The following is a 21,166-nucleotide window of genomic DNA, read 5'->3' as shown; positions in this document are numbered from 1 at the left end:
AGGACACTCTTGGCTGATCAGGGTTTTTTGCCTCTTAGTCTAATGCGGTCTTTCATTCTTCATTTGATATTTATTGCACTGTTTGCAATATAACCATTCCCTTGAGAGAAACATCAGAAAATGTCATCTCTTGACATTTTGAAGCAAGTTATTTTGGGTACTTTGGAGTTGAATCTGTACAGATGTTTAATTTAGAATATATTTTTGCCAATCCAAATCTACTCCATTGTTCTGAAGCCAGAATAGTGTAACTAGTCATTAGCCTACATAAGCAATTTTCTTATGGAGAGAAGGATTTAGGGAGGCCTTTTGTTCCAGTGCAAGCCAGTTTGGAGAATAAAGGGTTTTTTAAGTGGTCCTTGCAGTCTGGCCTGGTCAATAAATAAAGTGTCAAGGAACACATACCCAAAACAGCAAGTAGCAAAAACGTCATCTCAAATATCTGGAAATAAAGGACTTCTGGTCACTCAGTGAGGGGTCCTCAAGGTCACAGAGGGATGAATGTTGGAAATCTATTTGCTCTGCTGTATTTGTAATTTATTACCATTGGTTGAAAGATTAGTGTGCATTCCCCACCACTTTCATGTTTTTCTAGCTTCCTCATGGGTCAAACTTAGTGCTGACAACTCCAAAACCCTTCTGGTAGTCTCTGTAAGCTGCAGCCCCCCATGTGAAATGAGCGATTTTCACAGTCCCATTATTATCAGGACGCTTTTGGGGGTTTATATTAAATCACCGGTTTAACAATGTTTACTACAGAGCAAATAGCATGAAGTCTCACTACTTTTGAGCTGCCTTCTGGCTTTTGGGAGAATTCTGACTGTCTGCTAGAGGAACATTTGGCACTCGTCTGTTGTGTGTAGTACTAATCATTGCTTTGGACTACTCTTGTAGTCATAGTTAAAAGTCTCTAACATCTTCAATATTAAAACTTGCACTGAAAAGGATAGTGGGCTGTGGGTGCCTTCCCCAGTGATTTAAGATGCAGGACTTTGAGTTGCATGTACAGTTAGCAAAAAAGGGGAAGACAGTTACCAACTGTTATGCTTTTTCTCCAGATGTTTCCTCTAAGACAAATATCTAGGGTTTTATTATGACACAGTAAGAACACGCCAATAAGATGAGAATGGTTGGGGTTTTTTTTTGGATTTTCATTGTCTGTCTGATCTAAATAGCCAGTCAATCAAACACTGTGGTAAAATTTCTTGTAGTTCAGAGTGAACATGCCTATGCTTGTTGATGTGAGCTGCTGTCTTCTAAACAGAGTATTAAAATGCTTTATTCAAAATCCCTTTGGATGCAAACAAAAATAAGATCATTTTAAAGTACTCGTGTTCTTGAAAATATACATGGTTGGGGTTATTTTGTTTACTTACAAAACTTGTTTATACAAGAAGCAGCAGGCTCCTATTCTACTTTCCCTTAAATTGGTGGCAAAACCCACTTTGACTTCAGAAGGAGCGGGATCAGACCTATAGTCAAGGTTTAGCAGTGTTGGGACAAATCCCACAGTTCTTATTCTCACGTCTCAGGGAAAATTACCATTGCCTTTAGGGTGTGGAGTACAAATGCAACCTCTGTTCTGAAGAGATTCCAGTATACCAGATTGCATATAATAGGAATGTGCATGAAATACTACACGATAAACCCTTGTGTAAGGAACAGTGTCTGACTTTCCTTTCATGGATTTCAAAGACACAGAAGGCAAACACTGTTACGATCATCTCTTCTGAGGTCCTGGGCTAATGCAGGGCCTGGAATTTCCCTCCCTAATTCCCATATCAAACTCATAACCATAACTTCTACATGGATTTAAAGCAAGTTCCTAATTAGTCTGAACTCTTCCCTTTATTAAATACTTAATGTAGATCACTTAACTTTTTAGCCATTTGTATGTCCATTATATAGTAAGAATTGCAAATTTAATAGTAGAAATGTCTTCATTTGGGGGACACACGCACAATGTATTTGATGATGATGGTATAGAGATTATTTTCACCAAATTATTTTCTTCCACTGTATTCAGTCCTCTTCACTAATGCATATGAAAAATTTGCTCCATGCTGCTAGATATTTCGGCAAGTCGGTTTTTTTCTTAACACTGCCTGTTTGGGTAACTAGTGTGATGGTAAGAACAGTTTCTTATAACTGAGGAAATGACACAGTGACAGTTTTGACTGTATATTTTGCTATTGTAACAAATAATTACATTTACGATACATACAGAGTTTTATTACCTTGATGCATGTGCATATCTACAGTGAATTACACACTACAGTAGAAGACTGTTAAGATTGCAAAACTATGCATCTAAAACTTATGTTTGTACATGTAATTACACCTTCTTGTAGTGTATGCCATCTGATACAGTTTTTAATTACGTAGTCGCTTGACCCCTGTTCTTGCGTATCCTTGCTTTGTTCATTGTCAAGGTCTTCACTGAATGAGAATTGGTTCATTCTGTTTTTTTTAGTTTGTGGTCTTAAGCCACCTTTTCTTCACAGCCTTCAGGCTCCTCTCTGAAAACAGGTTTCTTCATTGCCTCTTCTGCCCTTTCCAGTGATGTGGCTGGTAACAGCTTCATAGAGCTTCATATTCACAAATATTAAGTCATCTTCAGGATACTGTTCTTGAGCAAAGGTGGTATCATGTTTCCTGTGAGAATGAGGTAGACCAAAAAGGCAATTAAAAAAATAACTACTGTTTTAAGATAGTTTAAGGTTAGTCTCTTAACCTCTTAGGGAGGTCATGTAGAAAAATACTTCAAAAAGCTGAATCTGAGGGTGTAACTCTTAACTTAAAGAATTCGTAACTCTAACACTTAAATGTTCATTGAGATAACTAAAAGCAGGAGGATCCAGATCTGCATTAGGTTTGACAGTGCAAGGCTTTATTTGTCACAAGGAACGAGTACCATCTGCTCACTCCATGGCTGGCTTCGGTCACTGAGTACTGGGTGTCCAAGATGACTCCTTGCAGAACAAATCTTCCTGGCATACCTCTGCCAGCATCATCCAGCTTCACCAGCTGGAATCCAAATATAAGCATCAAAAGCAAAAGAATTATTAGAATGTGACTGCACAGATTCAACAGATGTGATGATACAATTTAGTGCTGTCTCACTTGTTTCCCAATTCTGAGAATTTAGAGTTACAGGTTCTCAGTACTTTGTTGTAGGTGTAAAGCATGTCTTGCAATAGAGATGTGCATTTCAGGGACACACGTGTTTTAAGTACCTTTTGCTTTATGTTTTTATGGCGGATCTCTAGCAGTTTTGCTTTTTTTCACTGTATCGTAGTTGTGATTCACAATGCAGGAATTTTTGCAAATTAAGACCTTATGTAGTAAATTACACTCCTTGAAACCTGATTTTAGTTTTCTACTAATCAACAACTTCGAAGATGCTTTTGCTACCATCTTTATTCTGCTATGCTGTAAACTACGACTGCACTTAATCTAGAGGTATGGCAGAGCAACTTCATCCCAGGGTGACACACAAAGTTTTTTCCTGGATTACTCTGTTGCTAGCATCATACATTAGATTTCTCTTTTGAGAAATACTGGTTTAGAAAGTGGAAATCAGGTGGCTTCAGTGTGGATGATAGATGACTAATGGGGGACGTATTGAAAATACTCTTGACACCTGGAATGGTTATTCATTAACTTTCCAGACACACTAGAAACATGGGAAGAATGTTCTGTGGTGGAGAAATCTGTGCTGTCTTGCACCAGATGTCTACACCAAGTTTGAGAAAGTGAGGGATGAGCATACTCCATATGAAGTTGTCTGGACAACCTTTGTGGTTTTAGATTTTTTGTATTTTGTGTCTTCTAGATACTGATATGGAAATTGCAGGCTCATTGGGTTTGTATGTACAAACAAGACATGGAACTCTGAAGAACCATGGCATTTGATCTTTGAAAACTGAGAGGGTATGAATGCATGCTCCTACGAAAACCCTGAATTGCAAAAATCATTTGTAGTGGGCTAGAGAGGCATTTGACAGATTACGTGCAAGTACATACATGTGTGTTTCGTTATATGATTGCCTTAGGAGACTGGAGTTTAAGTTGGCAGATCTACTTATTAAAAGCAAAGCTCTTTGGCTGGCAGGATTACAGAATGCCAGAAGGAGAAAGAGGCCAAATGCTGAGAGAGAAAGAGAGAGAACATGTAATGTGCAGAAAGCATGGGGAAGCTATAAAGCCAGCAGGAAAAAGTAGACTTAAATGTGGTTCCAATTTTCTGTTGGGCTCAAGTTGATAGCCATGCAGAAGTAATGGCATGAAGTTCTCACATTTCAATATGAATGTAATGTTCTGGAAAATACAGAGTTTTCTGTCATGTTAAGTATGATTTGGTCACCTGTTTGCAGCCTGTCAGAAATCTTTAATCCGTGCTTATTTTCCTGACTCAAATTAAATAATATATAAAAAGCAGCTTGCTTTGAAGCTATGCAAAGCACTGTCAGACTGTGGCATTAATGGATGCTCTAACAGGCTCTGAAACTTGGCTCTTAGTCTTGATTAGCTTGTTGCAAGACTACAGCATCACTCCCAGTGTATGTTAAATTTCTGCATGTCATTTGATGATATGGAATTTGTAGCTATTTTGTGAAAAAAAACCCAAAACAAACCAAAACCCAACCCAGTCTTTATACGTAGTAGTTTAGAACTAAATTATCCTGCAAGGTTTTGGAAGCAGCAGACAAACAAGTTGAGTATGTATGTCTAGAGAAGTCTACACCTATGGCCTTGCTCTTTTTTGTTATAGTTGGGTCCCTTCACAACCTCAGACAGCACAGATTAGAATATTCACTTGGTCCTTTGCATTATTTATTTCTAGCTGAATGCCATTAGAATAACCAGCCGCCTTGCTCTGTCTCCTGAGACCTCTCTGTTTGAGAGCAAGGTTTGAAATGTGGGAAGCCAACTGGTGGAAAGCTGACTGATGTAGTGAAACACAAGAAAAAGAGAACCAGAAAGGCTGGCTCCCCTGAGGGATCAAGAAATATGCTATTTAAAAACAAAGCAAAAAAACCCACAAAAAACCCAAAACCAAACAAAAAACATTTCCTTTAGAACAAGACCTAGATTTAGATGATTGCTCATACTGATCTCTCTAAAAGAGGCTATTAGTGTCACATTTACCATGAAATATTAGAACGTTTTGGGAGGCGGCAGGCTTCTGTTTAGCCATTCTGAGTCCTGCAAGAATTAGGTACCTTATGATAGTGTAGCAGAGCTTAGGTGAGTTATACCAGCTGACTGCTGCATTTACCATTTTTGAGGAGTTTTGTCTCAGTGAATCATAGAATTATAAAATTGTTAGGGTTGGAAGGGACCTTAAAGATCATCTAGTTCCAACCCCCCTGCCATGGGCAGGGACACCTCCCAGTAGATCAGGTTGCTCAGAGCCCCATCCAGCCTGGCCTTAAAAACTTCCAGGGATGGGGCTTCCACCATCTCTCTGGGCATGCTGTTCCAGTGTGTGAAGCCTCAGTAAAGTTCTCTGAAGATGCCATGGCTGAACTAATTAGGATACAAGTTTTTCCAGCTTCGTATAGAAGTTTGGAAGGGTAAAATTAGAAGGAAAGATAGGTAGAAAGATGCTTGATATGATGTTGCAGGCAGTTCTTGTGAACTGTGCTTAAAAACAGGGAGTCATAAGCCTGTTAGAAAAATCAGGTCAGTTTAAAATTAATGCATTCTTCTTCCTTCTGTTCTCAACAAGGAACTACTTTTCTGGAAAGATTCCAGAGTGAGACATCCTTTCCCTTCTTGGCATGGTCCACATTTAAATAAATAAATAAATAAATAAGTAAATTCCTTTAAAAAGGTAAAATGAAATGAGAAAGTGGTGTTCCCTTCTGGTAGGATCAAATAAAGGTAACTCTGGTTCTTTCTTGTGGCAAGATGACCAAGGGATTCCTCTGAAGCACAGTAACAAAACCAGACATGTAAGATACGTAAGACTTTCTCTTTTTTTCTCTTCTCGTCCACAGCACGTTCCCCTGTGCTGGAGTAGGCCACTGTAGGGCAGCTACCTAGTGGCGGAGGCAGGGAAGGAAAGCAGCAGGTCAGGGCACTTATTGCTTGTCTCTTGAGTCTTTGTAGAGGGCATAAAAAGAGCTTCTGCCTGCCTGGCTTCTTCCCTGGAAGAGCAGCTTTCATTTGATCCACCTGAGTTAAAAATCACAGGGAACATGATGTCAGTTTTTAACCAGATGTGTGTGGTTTTTTTTAGTTTGCACAGCCCTCTGCAGTTTAGGCTTTCCAAGACCACTTACAAAATTTTTTTTTGCAGTTATTTTAACATCCTCTGCTCAGTCCTATGCCTTCACAACACGCTACTTGTTTTGAAGAGGAACGCATTTTTCATTGTTTTAGACCCCAAGAAGCTTTTTAACACTGTAGGGTTGCATGGAGCTTGCAGAAGGATTTCTCCAAGTTTAAGTGCTTAGAATTATGCTTGGGTTTTCTTAAGGAGCAGCTTTGCCTCTTGCTTTTAGTCTCTTTGCAAATGAATACTCCCAGTGCAGTCTGAAATCCTGTTCCATGCCTTCTTACTCTTGACTTCTTTGGCTTGCAGACAGTGATGTAAAAACATAGCCAGTTTTTCATGCTAGCTTTTCATTATCACTTTGTTGTTATTTTCAATTCTTCTTTTACACTTCCTATAAACAGATTTTGCACGATACGAATATCTGCAATGCGGTGTGCTAGACAGTACACAAATGAAGGTCTTTGTCCCGTTGCAGCTAGCCAGCCACTTGAGACCTTGACTGCTCTGTATAGGTCCATGAAATTCATTCACCACTTTAACTGCTAAGGGCTAAATTAAAGTTACATCAGCAGTGGAGTGTGAACAAACAGTGGTTTATTCACAGGAAGAGATATCTTTCAAGTTCATGAGTTAAATGCATGTACTTCAAACTCTGTGACATCTTTTCTGTATAGCATCTTGACAGTGTGAAATATATTGGAATGAGAATCAGTGCTGACATTGCTATGCAGAGAAATCTCAATAGGTGTATGATATAGGTCAAAAAATCTTATTACATACAGACTGAGAGTTTTTTTCTTCATCTGAAATTAAAGATGATGGTGGGATTAATTCTCTGTAGATGCAGTTCAGGAATTTCCTAATAATGTTGTTGTTTCTGTATCTGTGTCAGATCAGCCCATGGTTTAATGGCTGTAAGGATTAACCCAGTTTTACTTTCTGGTAAGATTGCCTTTCAGCATTGCTGTATTTCTGTTGCTACAGCTATGGCCCTAAGCTTTTTATTCTTTTTTTTTTTCTTTTTTTTTCTTTTTTTTTTTTTAAGGAGGAGGAAACAGGCTTGATTTGAAGTACATTAGTTTCCATAATAAAAAAGTCCTTCTGATGCTGGATTGCTGTTACCATTGGTTGCATTTTTTTTCTGGGTGACTGCTATACACTCATTATTTTTAACTTTCTGTGTACTTAGAAATGTTTCCCATAATTCCCAAAAGATGAAGGAGCTGTTTTGGCTTTTATCTGTCAGCAGCTTCTGGCAGTACTTTTATGTAAATCTTCCAGATCTAAACAACTTGACTTCTCCAGCACAGTAATACATACTATCTTTTTCTTGCAGTAGAGAAGAGCTTATTCTTTTCCTCTAGATTGCTTGCCTGTGGGTAGTTTGAGGGGCACTTGTTGGCGTTTTTCCCCCACTAGTTTCTCCACAGCAAAAAGGTATCAAAACAAAGTATTCTTTCAGAGCAAAACAACACGCTGTCCTGATGTTTTATGTATTATGATTTTTGCATAGAAAGAGAGAATGTTTTGAAATATGATTTTCAAGCAGAGTTATTATCACAAACTAGTTATGGGCTTGCATAACAAACAACTTCATGGTATCAAAAAAAAAAAAGGAAACAGCAGTAAGGAACAGGGGTCCTTTGTCAGGTGGGACAGATCATTCTGGAGAGAGTTACAGCATCCCCGGTGCCTCACAGTGAATATCCATCCAGCAGCCCTATCTCATTTACAAAGAGCAGAAGCTGCTGGAACACCATTACTAACCATCACCATAGTTATGTGGAAAGGGAATTGGGGTTAGTAATCTTGGTAGGTTAGTGCCAAACTGTTCAGAAGAAAATACATGTCACTGCTTTTTATGTAAAAACAGTTCCAGCACAGGTACTCGCCCTATCTGTGAAGTTTTACCTGATGGAGGTCACTGAAATAATCTCACCATGACTCTCTGCTGGCTTGCCAGAACCAAAATTTTCAAGTACCGCTTGAGATGGACCTTAGCATTCCTTCCCTTAAAAGACAGGCAGCTGTCTCTCTCTTATGTGACGAAGGTTTCCAGGAACAACCAAGTACGTATTTCCTTCCCCACTTGCTAGGAAGAACTCAAGAACAACTTGTGGAGCAAAGTACTCTTGCACAGGAAGCAAAGTTGCGATGAGATAATAGAAAATTCAGGTTTGAAGAGGAAAGTAAACAGGAGAATATGACCCTACTGGATGACCATGTGTCCTTGTACAATCTGGATAATGCTCCAGGTAATAAATACCTCAACTCTTCAGTTGGGTTCTGTCCCTTGAGAGCATTAGACTTTGCGTGCTGAAACGGGCAGAGCAATTTCATAGGAAAAATGGTATGTCATATGTGGAAAGAGACAGAAGCAAGAACTGAAATTGCACATGCAGCTTGAGTTCTTTGTTGTCTTAAGTTTTGAGTGCTTGACCTTGTGGTCTTGATGCTTTTTTAATGTAGGGGTTTTTATGTGTCTGTGTAGGATAGCAGGCATCGAACAGAGGGAGCTTTGCTGCTGATTCCTTGTAGAGTGACTGTAGCAAAATACCATGTAAACGTATAAACATACATACATTTTTTTTAAAATAAACTAAGCTTTTACTAGATCTTCACTGTTTTCTTTTTTTTTTTAAAGCAAACGTCTAAAGTGCAGAATTTAGTAGGATATCGTGGCTTTAATGTCCTTGGGAAAGAGGAGGTAGAGTTTGTGGGAAGGCAGCTGGCATCAATTCTAAGAGATTGCTTAGTTAATCATAAGACCAGTAAGGGAGGTTTTGTTTGTAGAGGACTATCACAAGTTTGTTCCGATTCTGATAAGGGCTTCTAGGTACTACTACTGCAATCTGGATTTTTAATGACAATGATAACCCTGAAGGTTGCACTGGGAACCTGATAAGTAGATCACAAGATGCAGCTGACAGTGGAACGTGCTGTTTGTCCTCACACCTGTGCTATCCACACTAGACTTGAATATTCAGTGTCATATATTTTCCTTCTTAATACTATGTATGGTTTCATGCCAAACCAGCACTAGAAGCTGGAATGGTAAGTTTTTCATTGCCAGTTAGTATCTCTGAGGAGAATTGGGCAGAATTACTCAAATTCTTGCAGAGCTCAGCTCTTTTTTAGCCCTGGAGCAGTAATCTTGAAGTAGGAGCAGGGAATATAATGAGCAGGGAATATAACAAGGAGGGAATATAACAAGTTGATGGAAAAGGCAATGTTTTGTACTTCACTGGGTCCAGCTTCTTGGTTGACCCTCTCCTGTCCTTCCCTTGCTGTCATCTCAGTCATCATCTGCTTGCTTGTGGGGATGCAGTACCTTGGAACCCACACCACATTTTACCTCTCATCTGCTAATATCTCTCTGACTGAAAACTGCTGTCAGGGAACCTGCCGACATCAACAGGACTTGAAAAACAGGTGTCAGCTTATTAAATATTTTCTTTCTCCGTCCTCAGAATCACACTCTGAGGACCATGCTGGCTCGGTCTGTTTACAGACATTAACTGGCTCTTCCATTTAAAGTTATGCTCTTAGGGACTGACAGAACACTGCTACCCACTGTGCTGCTGCGCATCACACAGGGCTTGATGTGATCCCTGAAAATGAGGGGTAAGAAGGAATTACATGTCAGTCTGCCACCCCTGAGAGAAATGTGGGGAGCCTTCAGCCATGCCCCCATGCTCCAGACGGAGGGAAGGAGGTGAGACGCACCTCTCCCAGAAACCAGCAGTATCACAGCTCTGGTACCAGCTTCCTGGGGATTCAGCTCCAGCAATGTCTGTCTTGGGCCCCCTCTGTGCTCCTCAGCTTATTCACTGCCCTCCTCTACTTAGAAGCAGAAAGGCATCTTTTACTACAGTCTTGATTATTTCTTACTTTACTGTTTCTGGTTATCTCGCAGCTCTTCAAAAGAACAATTGAATAAGCAGCTAGTTTTCCCATACCTTCCTTGGGTTTTTTTGGGGGGGTTCCTTTGCAAAACCGTTTATGCATTATAATGCAGTGTACTGCATACCAGAATATTGCATTTAGTTAATATTATTTTCATAAGCCTTGCAATTTTTTTCTCAGAACAGGGCTGCTCATTTCTGTAATTATGTTAATACTAATTGTAAGTAGTTGCACCCATTTCAAATCGTAAATTCGGTTCTAGTTTCAAAAGGAGTATTGCAAAAGCTCACCCATAGAGGGAAGCAGAATACTGTCTTTACAACAGTCTTAACTACAGGCTGCTTTTTAAAAATTATCTGTGCTTCAGTTGAAGCCAACAAAGAACAACTGTTGTCTTATTTATAGCTCCTATTTCTAAGAAGTATATTCTGTAGCAGATGAGAAAAGTGCCTGACAGCTCATAATTCATAAAGTTAGAGGTTTAATCTGATAGAATATTATGTACAGAATTCCCTCCCAGTACAGACAGTATCACTTTCCTTTCAACAGATGATAGAAATAGGGCTTTATGAAACATTAAATTAGTAAGTGTGAAACATGATTAGCATCCACTATTAAAAGTATTAAACTATTATAAAGGAATATAGTACTCTACACTATGTTGCTTGGTGGTTTTATTTTTCTGCTTATTTGTGCAGCTAAACTTTCCTCAAACCAGACACAGTCATCTTTTTTTTCTTTCTCTCTGCACTTTCATTTTGTTTTGTCTTAGAGGAATTCTTTGTTAATTAAGGCAGCAGCTTGTGACAAGCATTCATTTTTCTGTCAGAGAAGGGTAAAGAGACCTCAGATTTCTTTCAGGAGAATTGGCACGTTATAAAGTATGATTTTCTATATCAAATCAAAGCTTTGTTCTGTCTATTTCTGTCATCTGTTGTTTATAGATTATTTTCTTGCACTGATCTGTATTTGCCTGGGCTTGTTTCCCCTTTGTTCTCATAGTTGCCCCTTATTCTCCTTAACCCTGAGAGTGCAGCTGGTGCAACGTTATAAATGGGGATGAAGAGAGGAATTAGTTCTCCCAGCCCCCCAAACTTCCTGCATAATCACCATGCAAATGATATTTTATCAGTCAGATCATTACTTGCACGTGTGTGCTGTAACCCTATAAAGTATCTAGGCAAAGTATTTGACTTGTCTCAGTTACAGCATTGATTTATACAGGTAGCAGTGTCTTTTTTTACATATTATGTGGAGCCAGGATAAAATGAAGTAACATTCAGTTTTTATTCCAACCCCCGTAGAGTCAGTTGGGTGGACTATAAATGGCCTGATGATAATATACATATATTTGTCCTCCTGGACGAATGACTACCCGGCCGTATTCTATTAAGTGACACATATATTATAACAAGTTGTGTACATTTTTCTACAAAAGTCAGTTTGAAATACTCTTTTTCAAGTTTATAGGCGATGTTGCCAGTACCTACCTCACGAAGAGGATTCTGGAAATGATGGCTTGCATTTTGGGTGGTACACTGGGATTGACTGGAGTTCAGAAGGTCGTGCTGGTGAGAGCTCCTGAGTCGTCATCCTTTGTAATTAGCTCCCTGGAAAAGTTCTTGTCACTCTGTATTACTGATGTAGGATCACAGCAGAAATATGGATGCTTTAAAAAAACTATTTGAGGTCCAGAAGCATATTAACAGAGTACTGTTTATCTGTGAGGGCTAAATGTTGTTACTGAGTTGTCCTAGGAAGGATGTTCTGCTTTATTCAGGTGTTTCTCTGTTGAAGATGAAGGAAAAAGAGGAGTGAGAGCTGATGTGATTAACCATATTTTTCAGTACAGATCTGGATTTCGTTCTGTGACTAAAATCTTCAGCATACCTTTAACAGAGAACATCTGAATGAAGTTGTCGCTTCATCCTCTAGTTTGTTCCCAACATCTACTGATGGAAGGAGTAGACTGTGCTGGCTGCATAGTATTGAAGGATTTTAGAATTGGCGGTATTTCCATCCAGCTTCCCAGTTGTACTCCAGTCACATAAGGTCACATAAGGCATCATTTCGCTATTGCTTTTCATAGCTCTGTGGTCATTCATATTGCAATAAATCTTGACCCACAGACATTTTTCTGCCTTCATAAAAATGAGCTTCATATGAGCCCGAAGGCTGATAGTGTTGGTGCAACAGACCATTCCTTTTTCAAGTGCTGGGGTAGTCTTCACTTCTCTTCATTTCTCCAGGATCTAGTCTCCTTTGGCTGCTAAGGCTTCTGTGGTATTCTGAGTCTGCAGTCTGCCTGATTGATGACATCTGATAAAAATAAAAGACAAGCAATAGTAGACAGACTTATTAAGCCACTTGTAATGATGTGTCAAATTCACTGAAGCTTAAATCTCTTTCATATTTTTCCATTAATAGTGTCGTCTTTTAAAAACTTTCTAATGAGACCAGTACTGGAGAAGGTGGTTCAGCCCTGAATAGCTCTTCCTCCTTCCGTTCTCAGTGATGCATTCAGCCTCTAGGAGAATTTAACTATAGCCAAACTAAATAATCTCAGATCAGTAGGGTCTAAGAAAAGGTATTTTTCTCTTCCAACAGTTACATCTGAATTCACTGTTGCACTCCTCGATTCATCTGAGTCGTGCAGTGACATCAACTTCTTTGTCTTCGGTCTCACATTCTTGTCTTTCATCCTTGCTCAGTGAAAACCTTTTGCTAATAGCAGTTAGGCAGTTCTGAACACTCTGTTTGCCTGTTCTTTTGGTAAATGCCATTAAAGTCTCTGAAATTACAAATGCCAAGGCAAGGTTACAGTCCTCAAGTCGCTGTTTTGGTCTGACATTGAACAGATCTCTATGAAAACTTAGAATCATAGGATTGTTTAGGTTGGAAGAGACCTTTAAGATCATCAAGGCCAACTGTTAACCTAGCACTGACAAGTTAGCACTAAAGCATGTCTCTCAGCACTACATCTGCATGTCTTTTAAATATCTCCAGGGATGGCAACTCAACCACTTCCCTGGGCAGCCTGTTCCAATGCTTGACAACCCTTTTGGTGATGATATTTTTCCTTATATCCAATCTGTATCTCCCCTGGCGCAAGTTGTTGCCATCTCCTCTTGTCCTATTGCTTGCTTCCTGACTTGCTCCATAGGGTTTAGGGTTTTTTTAATCTTTCACACTGTTCTACTGAAAGTTTTTGCAGGAACTTGCTACTTCTGAAGGCTGTAAAGAAACATATAATGGACCATGAAGTGTCCTTTCCTTAAAAGTCAGGAATTTTATGTCAGTAAGAGTCATTTCACTCTCTGACAGGTTGTGAAGCCGTTGTGGCCTTTCTTCCCCTGCTGATGAACGCAGGTGCTGAGGGGACCGTGGTGGCTGAGGCTCTGCTTTGAACCAGCTGCCACTGCAGGGCCGTGAGAAGTATCAGGCCATGCTGTCACCCATGCAGGGCCACCTCTTGGTGCCTTCCAGTGTTACAGAATCTGAACTCAAGCCTCTGCAGGCATGGCTTTCGGTGTGTTCTCAGTTCTCCATCTCCTGAAGCACTGCTGCCTCTGGTGTGGGGGTCGCTAGCAGTCGGCACACAGGAGTGTAGGGGACTGCCTCAGTTCGTACCACTGCCTTGAAGGCTGTGCAGGGGTGCCAAGTAACCCTTGTTTCCAATGCGTCTTCAGTTGAATTCGATGTTGTGTACTGACAAGTGGTTAAATCCAGCCATTATGGATCCTTATTGAAATTCAGATTCTGTTTCAAGGAAGATGGGTGATAATGGTGGAACATTTTTTGAATTCCATTTCCCATACCTAGTAGAGTACATAACTGATGATATAACAGCATTTCACTCAAGAAAGTAAGCTCCCACGTTTCTCAGAATTTTCAATAGCAGCATGGGTGTTGAACTTTGTGGAAAATTCTCTGTTGTCCACAACTTGTCATGCATTATGCCACTGATGGTGCTACTGGCAAAAGTATTTTAGGTGCTTCATCAGCGATTGTTTCTTTACAGTTTGCTGGCTGATGTTGTTGGAGGCATTATCACAACTTGCTTGACAATGACCCTCTTCTTTGGATTTCTTCTTCTGCACTAATTAATATCCTTATGTTTATTATAGTTAACTTCAGTGCTGGTCAAACCATTCATGTTGGGACTTTCAAACAAGGATATGTGTAAATCCATGAATGCATAATTCACTATGTTAGGGGATACAGTTGCATGCCTAAAGGATATATCTGCATGCACATAAGCCAGTTATGATCATCTTCAGACCCAAGCTTTCAAATATTATACTTTTATTTATGTAGAGTTGTGTTGTCATAGAACGCAATATCTGTGCACAAACATATATGCCATTACTAAAAAGGGAAGAACATGCATGGAGTAATCTTGACTCAAAGCTACATTCAAGTAATGTTAGTATACAGTTCCTGTAAAATATTTAGAAATGAAACTCCTTTCCATTGTGTGTACTGTTACATTTTAAGTTATATTCTTTTTTTTTAATATTCATTTTCATCCTTCTAGCAGTAGTGAAAGATTTGGCTCAGAAGCATCTGAAGCCAAATTCCAGCTTTAAATTTCCACTTGTCGTTGCCAGGTACTAACTCCAAAGTATCTCTTTTTACTGAGAACCCTTCCAAAAGGTGCAGCTGTGTGCTGGTTTCATCTTGCACTTTGTAGCTGTGTTGGCAACCCTTGAACGTAAGGTATGCTCTCATCTCCCACACGTTGCCATTGCCTTAGAGCTGTTCAGGCCTGTCTGTATCAGGGAGGGGGAAGAGTTCACAGATTGGAGCAAATCCTGGCTTGTGGTTCATCTCATTGGTTCTCACCGTGGCAAGGTAAAAATAGAGCTAGTGGAAAATCCAGCTTTTATCATGTGTCATGAGAAGCTTCCTTACTATCTGGAGACCCGCCACCAGACTTGTGACTAGAAAGAAGACACAAAAACTGTATGACAGCTTTCAGAACCTTAATATTTTGGAGACCATGGAATTTTAAAAAAATTACAGGAATTTGGGGGAAAAATGATTGCTTTAAGTGAAAAACTGATACTGGATTGTAGCAAAGGGATCAGTAAAGTTACTCAGATTCTTAAGAGTGGATTTGGTTCTCCAAACCTCTGTGCTGTGCTACACCATGCTTCAAAGCAAAAGATACTTTTGAAATCAGGTACTGAATGCAGGTTGCATGTGAGCTTTTATTCACTTCTCTTTTACTAAAACTGACCTATCTGAAAAGTTTTCCTTTCCCTCTGCAGATCTCAATATGCATGCTGAGTTTTCTTCTGGAACACCTAATCTAGAAGCAGGACTTCTTCAAGGATAATTTATATTCTGTCTCTGGGAGTGAAATTGTTTTTTTCCAAAATTAGGTGCAGTTTTCTTCAGTTTAGCCTCTGCCATTTCCTTGCAGCATTTTGAAATTGAAGGGCACAGTTTCAAAATCAGTCTGTCTTCTTTGTAAATGTTATAAACTGTCTTCAGTTCTATAAATACTGTTAAGTCTTCTTTTTCTAACAGTTGTGTGTTTCGTGAGGCCTTATGCCCTTAAATTAACATAATTTTCTATTTTGTGCAAAAGTTGTGAAGTTTAAAGTACAAGTCAGTATGATGCTATGAGTTAATTATATTGGAGATGGTGCAATGAGTAGTAAATTCTAGATCAAGTGGGAGGTTAAGTGATTTTAATTTGTTAATGCCATCTCTTACATGCTGATGAAGTGGAAGTTTTTTTCACTGTTGCTGAGCACTATAGCTGTGTGACTTAGATGTGTTCTTCTGCCATTGCTGTGTTGAAGGTAACTGCAGGTTTTGTACCTGCCATATTGTGTGTGTATGTGTTTGCTTGTGTCTTTGCTGTAGAGTTTATACTCACCAGTGTGTGTGTAGTATTAAAAGGGAGGTGAATATCCCAAGTTTTCAGTCAAATACAGAAGTATTTTACAGTTTATGTATTTATGGAATAGATTGTCATGATTTTAAACGCTCTCTTCATATTTAAAAGTTCATCAATGTCTTCGGTAGATAGAAATTTCCAGTTTTGGAGAAAAGGAATGGGATGTAGGAAGAGACATCAGAAATCCTCTGAACTCCTAAAATTTTAATATCCAATTGCATATTTTAGGGTAGCAGAGGACTGTTGGATATCTTTCCTTTTAACCAATGTGATATTTGCTTTACATACATATGTTCTGTAGACATAATATAGATTTTGCAGAAAGGTAAATGTATAGCTTCCAAAAGCCTTTCACTTTCACTAAGAATGCTATTGATCCAAGAATACTGTAAAACAAAGAGATTCAGTAACAAATTATGATACAAATCTAGTTTTTAAGCTATGATCCTGCTTATGGAGCATCAGACAGGTTCAGAGAGAGACACTCTCTGCTTAGGTAATCTGGGTAAGGTCTACACCCACTCCATTCCTTATGTCCCGTGGAGACAAACAGTTTTCTGTCGTGTCTTTTGTCACCCTGCAAGGGCTGCTTCCTATGAGCTAAAGTCTTCCACTGACATTGCGTTCTCCTTTTTGCTTTGCTTTGACTCAATCCCTCATGTAGAAAATCTAAATCTAGTGGGAAATTGAATTATTTTTCTAAATACACTTTGTTAGAAAATCTAAATCTAGTGGGAAATTGAATTATTTTTCTAAATACACTTTATAGTATTTGGAGTGTATCTCTTGTCATCATTTCAAGGCACAGTTTGGCTAATGCGAGAAAGCATAGTTCTCTCTGCTGCTCAGTAGGGCCTGGATGGACCATCCCTGAACTGCCAAGCTGTCACCTGAAATGTTTCAAGTGTCTGTCAGGTTTGACTTCCATCCCCTGTCTCTGTTTCTCCTTCTCTGTCTCTCCTTTCTTTCCCCAGTTTCAGTTTAGACTGATGACTGTTAGCTGCATGCTGCCTCCAGCTGGAATTATGAGAGGAGCATCTTTGTTCAGAGATGATGCAATTTCATTGCTGTTATGCAAGGAGGAGAAAGGTACTCGATGTAACTAGCTACCTAAGGGAGCAGAAAGTTGCTTTCATAAGTAAAAATATGTACACTCTGTTCTTAAAACCTGTTCTTCCTTTGCTACCATATAAGGGATGCATTTTATGCCCTTAGCTTTCTGTGAGTCTATTAGTATCTCATTATTGGAGTATTTTCGTAGCATACCCCTTCGTATGACTCTGCTCTGATCTTTCATTTATTCTTTCAGTAGATTTGCCCTCATCGTAAGATAGATTCATAGTTTGGGATCAAAAGGAACTGTTTGGTCTGAATATTACAAATCAAATGGTCTGTATTTCAGCAGAGGCTGCTTGGAGTGCAGCATCCATTTGAGCCCAGCTTGTGTTTGATAAAGCAGATTTGATGTTAAGCTAAAAGAGGTGTTCCAGATGGAATCTGAAAGTGGCTTGAAGACATAAAGAGATTAAAAGTCCATTCCTTGCCCAAGTAGCTTGTTCATTAATAACTATACTTGGAGATCTGCTACACCTATATAACATGTGCTTTCTTTGAATTTAGCTTTTAATCAGTGTTATACTAGGTCAACTATCTGACAAAACTTTAGAGTTTATTATGTCTATTAATTTACATTTTTCAGCTAACTAAGGTGCCACCAAGGAAGGAAGTAGTGTGGTTTTTACACAACCTATGCTCTAAAAAGCTATGCAGAAAATCCTTACAGTGCTGTCTTTTATTGCTTTATCCTATCAGTCTAGTCCTTTCTTTTGCCCAGGACTGATCATGTAACTAGTGTGTAGTCATCTTACTTGTCCTTTCAGAGTGCAGATCGGGCATTAGAACTCTTTTGATTCCCATGAATTGCTTTGATTTTCCACAAGTCATTAAAATTAACATCAGCAGGCCAGAGATCTGCTTAGACAACTCTTCTGGGACTCCTGAATGCTTATGTTCTGGGCGTCCTAAATGAAACTGTTATGACGAACAGATACTTTTCTAATGTCCTTCTCAGTTACGAATGAATGATGAAAGTATTCCACCATTATCGTACCATCATTCTGCTTCTTCTTGCAAGGGGCATGTCTCTGTGTCCCAGTATGCTCCACTTTGATTACTAGTTCAAAAATAGTTATTATTTATTGTCTTTAATTTCTCTCCTCCGTTTTGTGCATTTCCAAACTTCTTTTGCACCTTCCTTGCTGTCTCAGCACTTTTAAATTGCTTGCATTTTTAGAAAGTTGTATAATGGTTGCTTCCAAAGCAGGGTGAATTCTCATCCAAAATTGTCTGCTTTCTCTTTCTCCGTTGTGGTATATTTGATTTTTTTGGTATCTCAAAGTTATTAATTAAAAACTCTCTATTCATATTTTGCTGTTGTGTTTTTTCTTCTTCTTCTACATAGTTATCCTCATAATTTTGGCCAGTTTAAGTTTTCTAGAAATACAGTGTGTGCATGCACATGCATATATGTATACACATGCATGCAGGCACATATGGGCATGTGTGTTTAAGAATTGCTCTCTATTTGTCCATGGTGAGTTTAATTGGGCAGAGATCACCATTGCTTAGGCAACTGGCAACTTTTACTTCAGTGATTAAGCTTTGTTTATCAATCATAATCCATCAAACTATGCCAGATGTTTCTGGCAGTAGTTTAATAATAATCTTTATGTAAACCTTCTTGCTTTCCAAGAGTTAAAATTTTTGAGTTACTCTTTTGGCAAAAATAGTGCATTTAGAGATAGATCATGCCTCACATCACAGACCCAGACCATTTTTACAGTATGTTCTCTCCATGAGGAAACCAGATTGCATGAAGACTGACTCTGAATAAAATCCGTATGCAGGTTTGCTTGAATCTGCAAAATGTCCCTTTCTGATCTTATCCATTGTTCTTATCCATTCATTGTAGAAAAGAAAATTCTTGCTTCAAGAAAAATATACTGTTAGTAGCATTATGCCTGAAAATTGAAAGCAAACAGAAGTTACTGTACTTTTGTATAAGTGTGCAATACTTGTTTGTACTGCTGTTTCAGGCCTTAAAAGTCAGTTTTATCCAGGGGATCAGCAACTCCCAGATGGTGATGTGTTTAGCTCCCTTATCTGGTGCACACTGGATGTAAATGTTTCACACCAAAAGATTTTTTCTTTTCTTCCTTGCACTGTATTTTTGCCCATCCATAGACTGCAAACTTCTGTTGTGTTTTATTTTCCTAGGCGATATGGAGAGTGATTCTAGGACTGACTGAAGACCCTAAAAGAAAATGTTATAAAAAAGCAATTATCATAATTTTTATTCAGCTTTTTGATTACTTGTGGAGTGTTGTCATTTAGGCCTGACAAGTGGGATGTTTGTTCTGTACTTAAAAATTGACTGGTTGCATTGTGTGTCATGACTTTCATAAACAGAAATTACATACACCTGTAGCTTGGCTTATTTGTCTTCTTTTTCTTTTACAGCTTTTTCACTTCCAGATCTTATGGAGCAGTTTTCACCTCCTGATGTTGCTCCTCCCATTCTTATCAAGATAGTGGAGACAATTGAAAAGAAAGGTAGGCTGAAGAATGATTTACCAAGGTTTTTGTTGCTTATGTGAGCCAAGACTGCAGAATCAGATTCAGAGCTGGCATCTCCCCTTTCTAGAGCTGCTAATGCATCACATTACTTAACAGATATGAAATAATCTCATTTAAGGTTTGATGCATTGGTTTCTGCTCAGTAGAGGCTACTTGGACTGTAGGAGCAAAAACAAAGCTTACCTCAAATGACATTTAATAACTAATGTAAATATTATTGAAAGGTAAAGGGGAAGCATTTGGTATTGCTTTGTTTTTTCTAACCTATAAGCACCTTAAGTTAATTGTGGAAAGGCCATCATACACAGTCAAACAAGTAATGTTTTTCCCCAAAGCGGGGGAAAAAAAAGATAATTAAATATGAAAAAGTTATAAGAAGTGTTTATATGCTTCAGGAGCCAGTTCTTTTTTGCTGCTGTATGCTGAGGCAGACAGTGTTATTTTTATGGTGTTTTGGTCTCCTGCTTTACCATGTTGGTGTCTGTCCATCCTTTTGAGGCTTTCCCCTTTCTTCTACAATGTCTTGCCTCTTTTGCTCAATTTCTCTCCTCCTGGCTCCTCCTCTGATTTTACGTCCATAGTCCTGGTGAGGTAAGTAGCCGCTCCATGAGTCCTGCTCGTTCAGTGGCCTTACAGCCAGGGAGCAAGAGGAAAAGTGGTATTCTGATTAGACTCAGGCTTCTGTCCTTGGGGACACAAGTTCTCACATACTGCTCTGACACTTTAGGAGAGCATAAGCTTTTCCTGAATTAGTAGGAGCTTGCTAATATTGAGAAGTGACAGTATTTAATGTTGGTTAAGCAACTACTGCTTCCAGGAAATAACACTGATGCTGTTAGATCGTTGGTGCTCTGCATCCCTGGGTATTGTCTCTTCCCTTGTGTCTTCTCTATTTTCACTGAAGTAGGGAAGTTGTAAACAGTATCTTTCACATGAAAACACTATATTGGTGTCTTTTATTCATATGGATTATCAGACACATTATGTGACATATATAGAGACATTTGCTCTCACACCAGTGATGTGACACTCACCGTACATGCACTATGAAGTTATGGGCTCTGTGGATGGTTAAAGGTTACCTAAGGGTTGCCGGTCCCATAGAATGGGCTCTGTCTCTGTTGACTGCATAGGATGCCAAAAGTTAGGCATGGTTGTAACTTAGAGGTCTCAGTTAAATGTTCAAAGCTAATTAGGACACGTCAGAACTTTTGTCATGTCCCTGTCCCATTCCTGTGAGGTGGCCTGTCTCAGGTTGCTCACTTATTATCCACCTGAAAGACATGATGTTTCCAGCTGGCACGTAGAGCGTAAAGGAAGATCTGTCTCCTGTGTTCCTACTGGAAGCTGTTTTCTTCCCTGGGTTATGTGAATCTGTTTCCTAGTCCTGGCTTTCCACAGTCAGCGGGTGGAGGGTGGTACAGAAT

At 39.1% G+C, this 21,166-nt stretch overlaps 1 protein-coding gene and 1 long non-coding RNA gene across 5 annotated transcripts in view; one reads left to right on the top strand and one right to left on the bottom strand.

Moving 5' to 3' along the window:
• PIK3R1 (phosphoinositide-3-kinase regulatory subunit 1) overlaps positions 1–21,166 on the top strand; it is a 61,408-nt gene that overhangs the window by 14,168 nt on the left and 26,074 nt on the right. For 2 of the 4 annotated variants that reach the window (XM_054184667.1, XM_054184668.1), the window contains one exon: positions 19,623–19,715. In XM_054184667.1, coding sequence (XP_054040642.1) covers positions 19,623–19,715 — 93 coding nt within the window. Of the gene's footprint in view, positions 1–15,022; positions 15,378–15,960; positions 16,006–17,077; positions 17,193–19,622; positions 19,716–21,166 lie in introns of those variants that run through there. The other 2 variants (XM_054184670.1, XM_054184669.1) reach the window with 2 other exon arrangements.
• On the bottom strand, positions 2,541–12,139 carry LOC128902190 (uncharacterized). Its single transcript, XR_008463677.1, has 3 exons — positions 12,083–12,139; positions 11,683–11,980; positions 2,541–2,655 (listed from the first exon to the last, which is right to left on the bottom strand). It is a non-coding gene; the product is annotated as an uncharacterized LOC128902190 (long non-coding RNA).

The sequence above is a fragment of the Rissa tridactyla genome, chromosome Z (genome assembly GCF_028500815.1).
Source record: "Rissa tridactyla isolate bRisTri1 chromosome Z, bRisTri1.patW.cur.20221130, whole genome shotgun sequence".
In the NCBI taxonomy this organism is placed as follows: domain Eukaryota; kingdom Metazoa; phylum Chordata; class Aves; order Charadriiformes; family Laridae; genus Rissa; species Rissa tridactyla.
The sequence above is the reverse complement of the archived record's forward strand: the minus strand, read 5'-3'. Positions and strand labels throughout refer to the sequence as shown.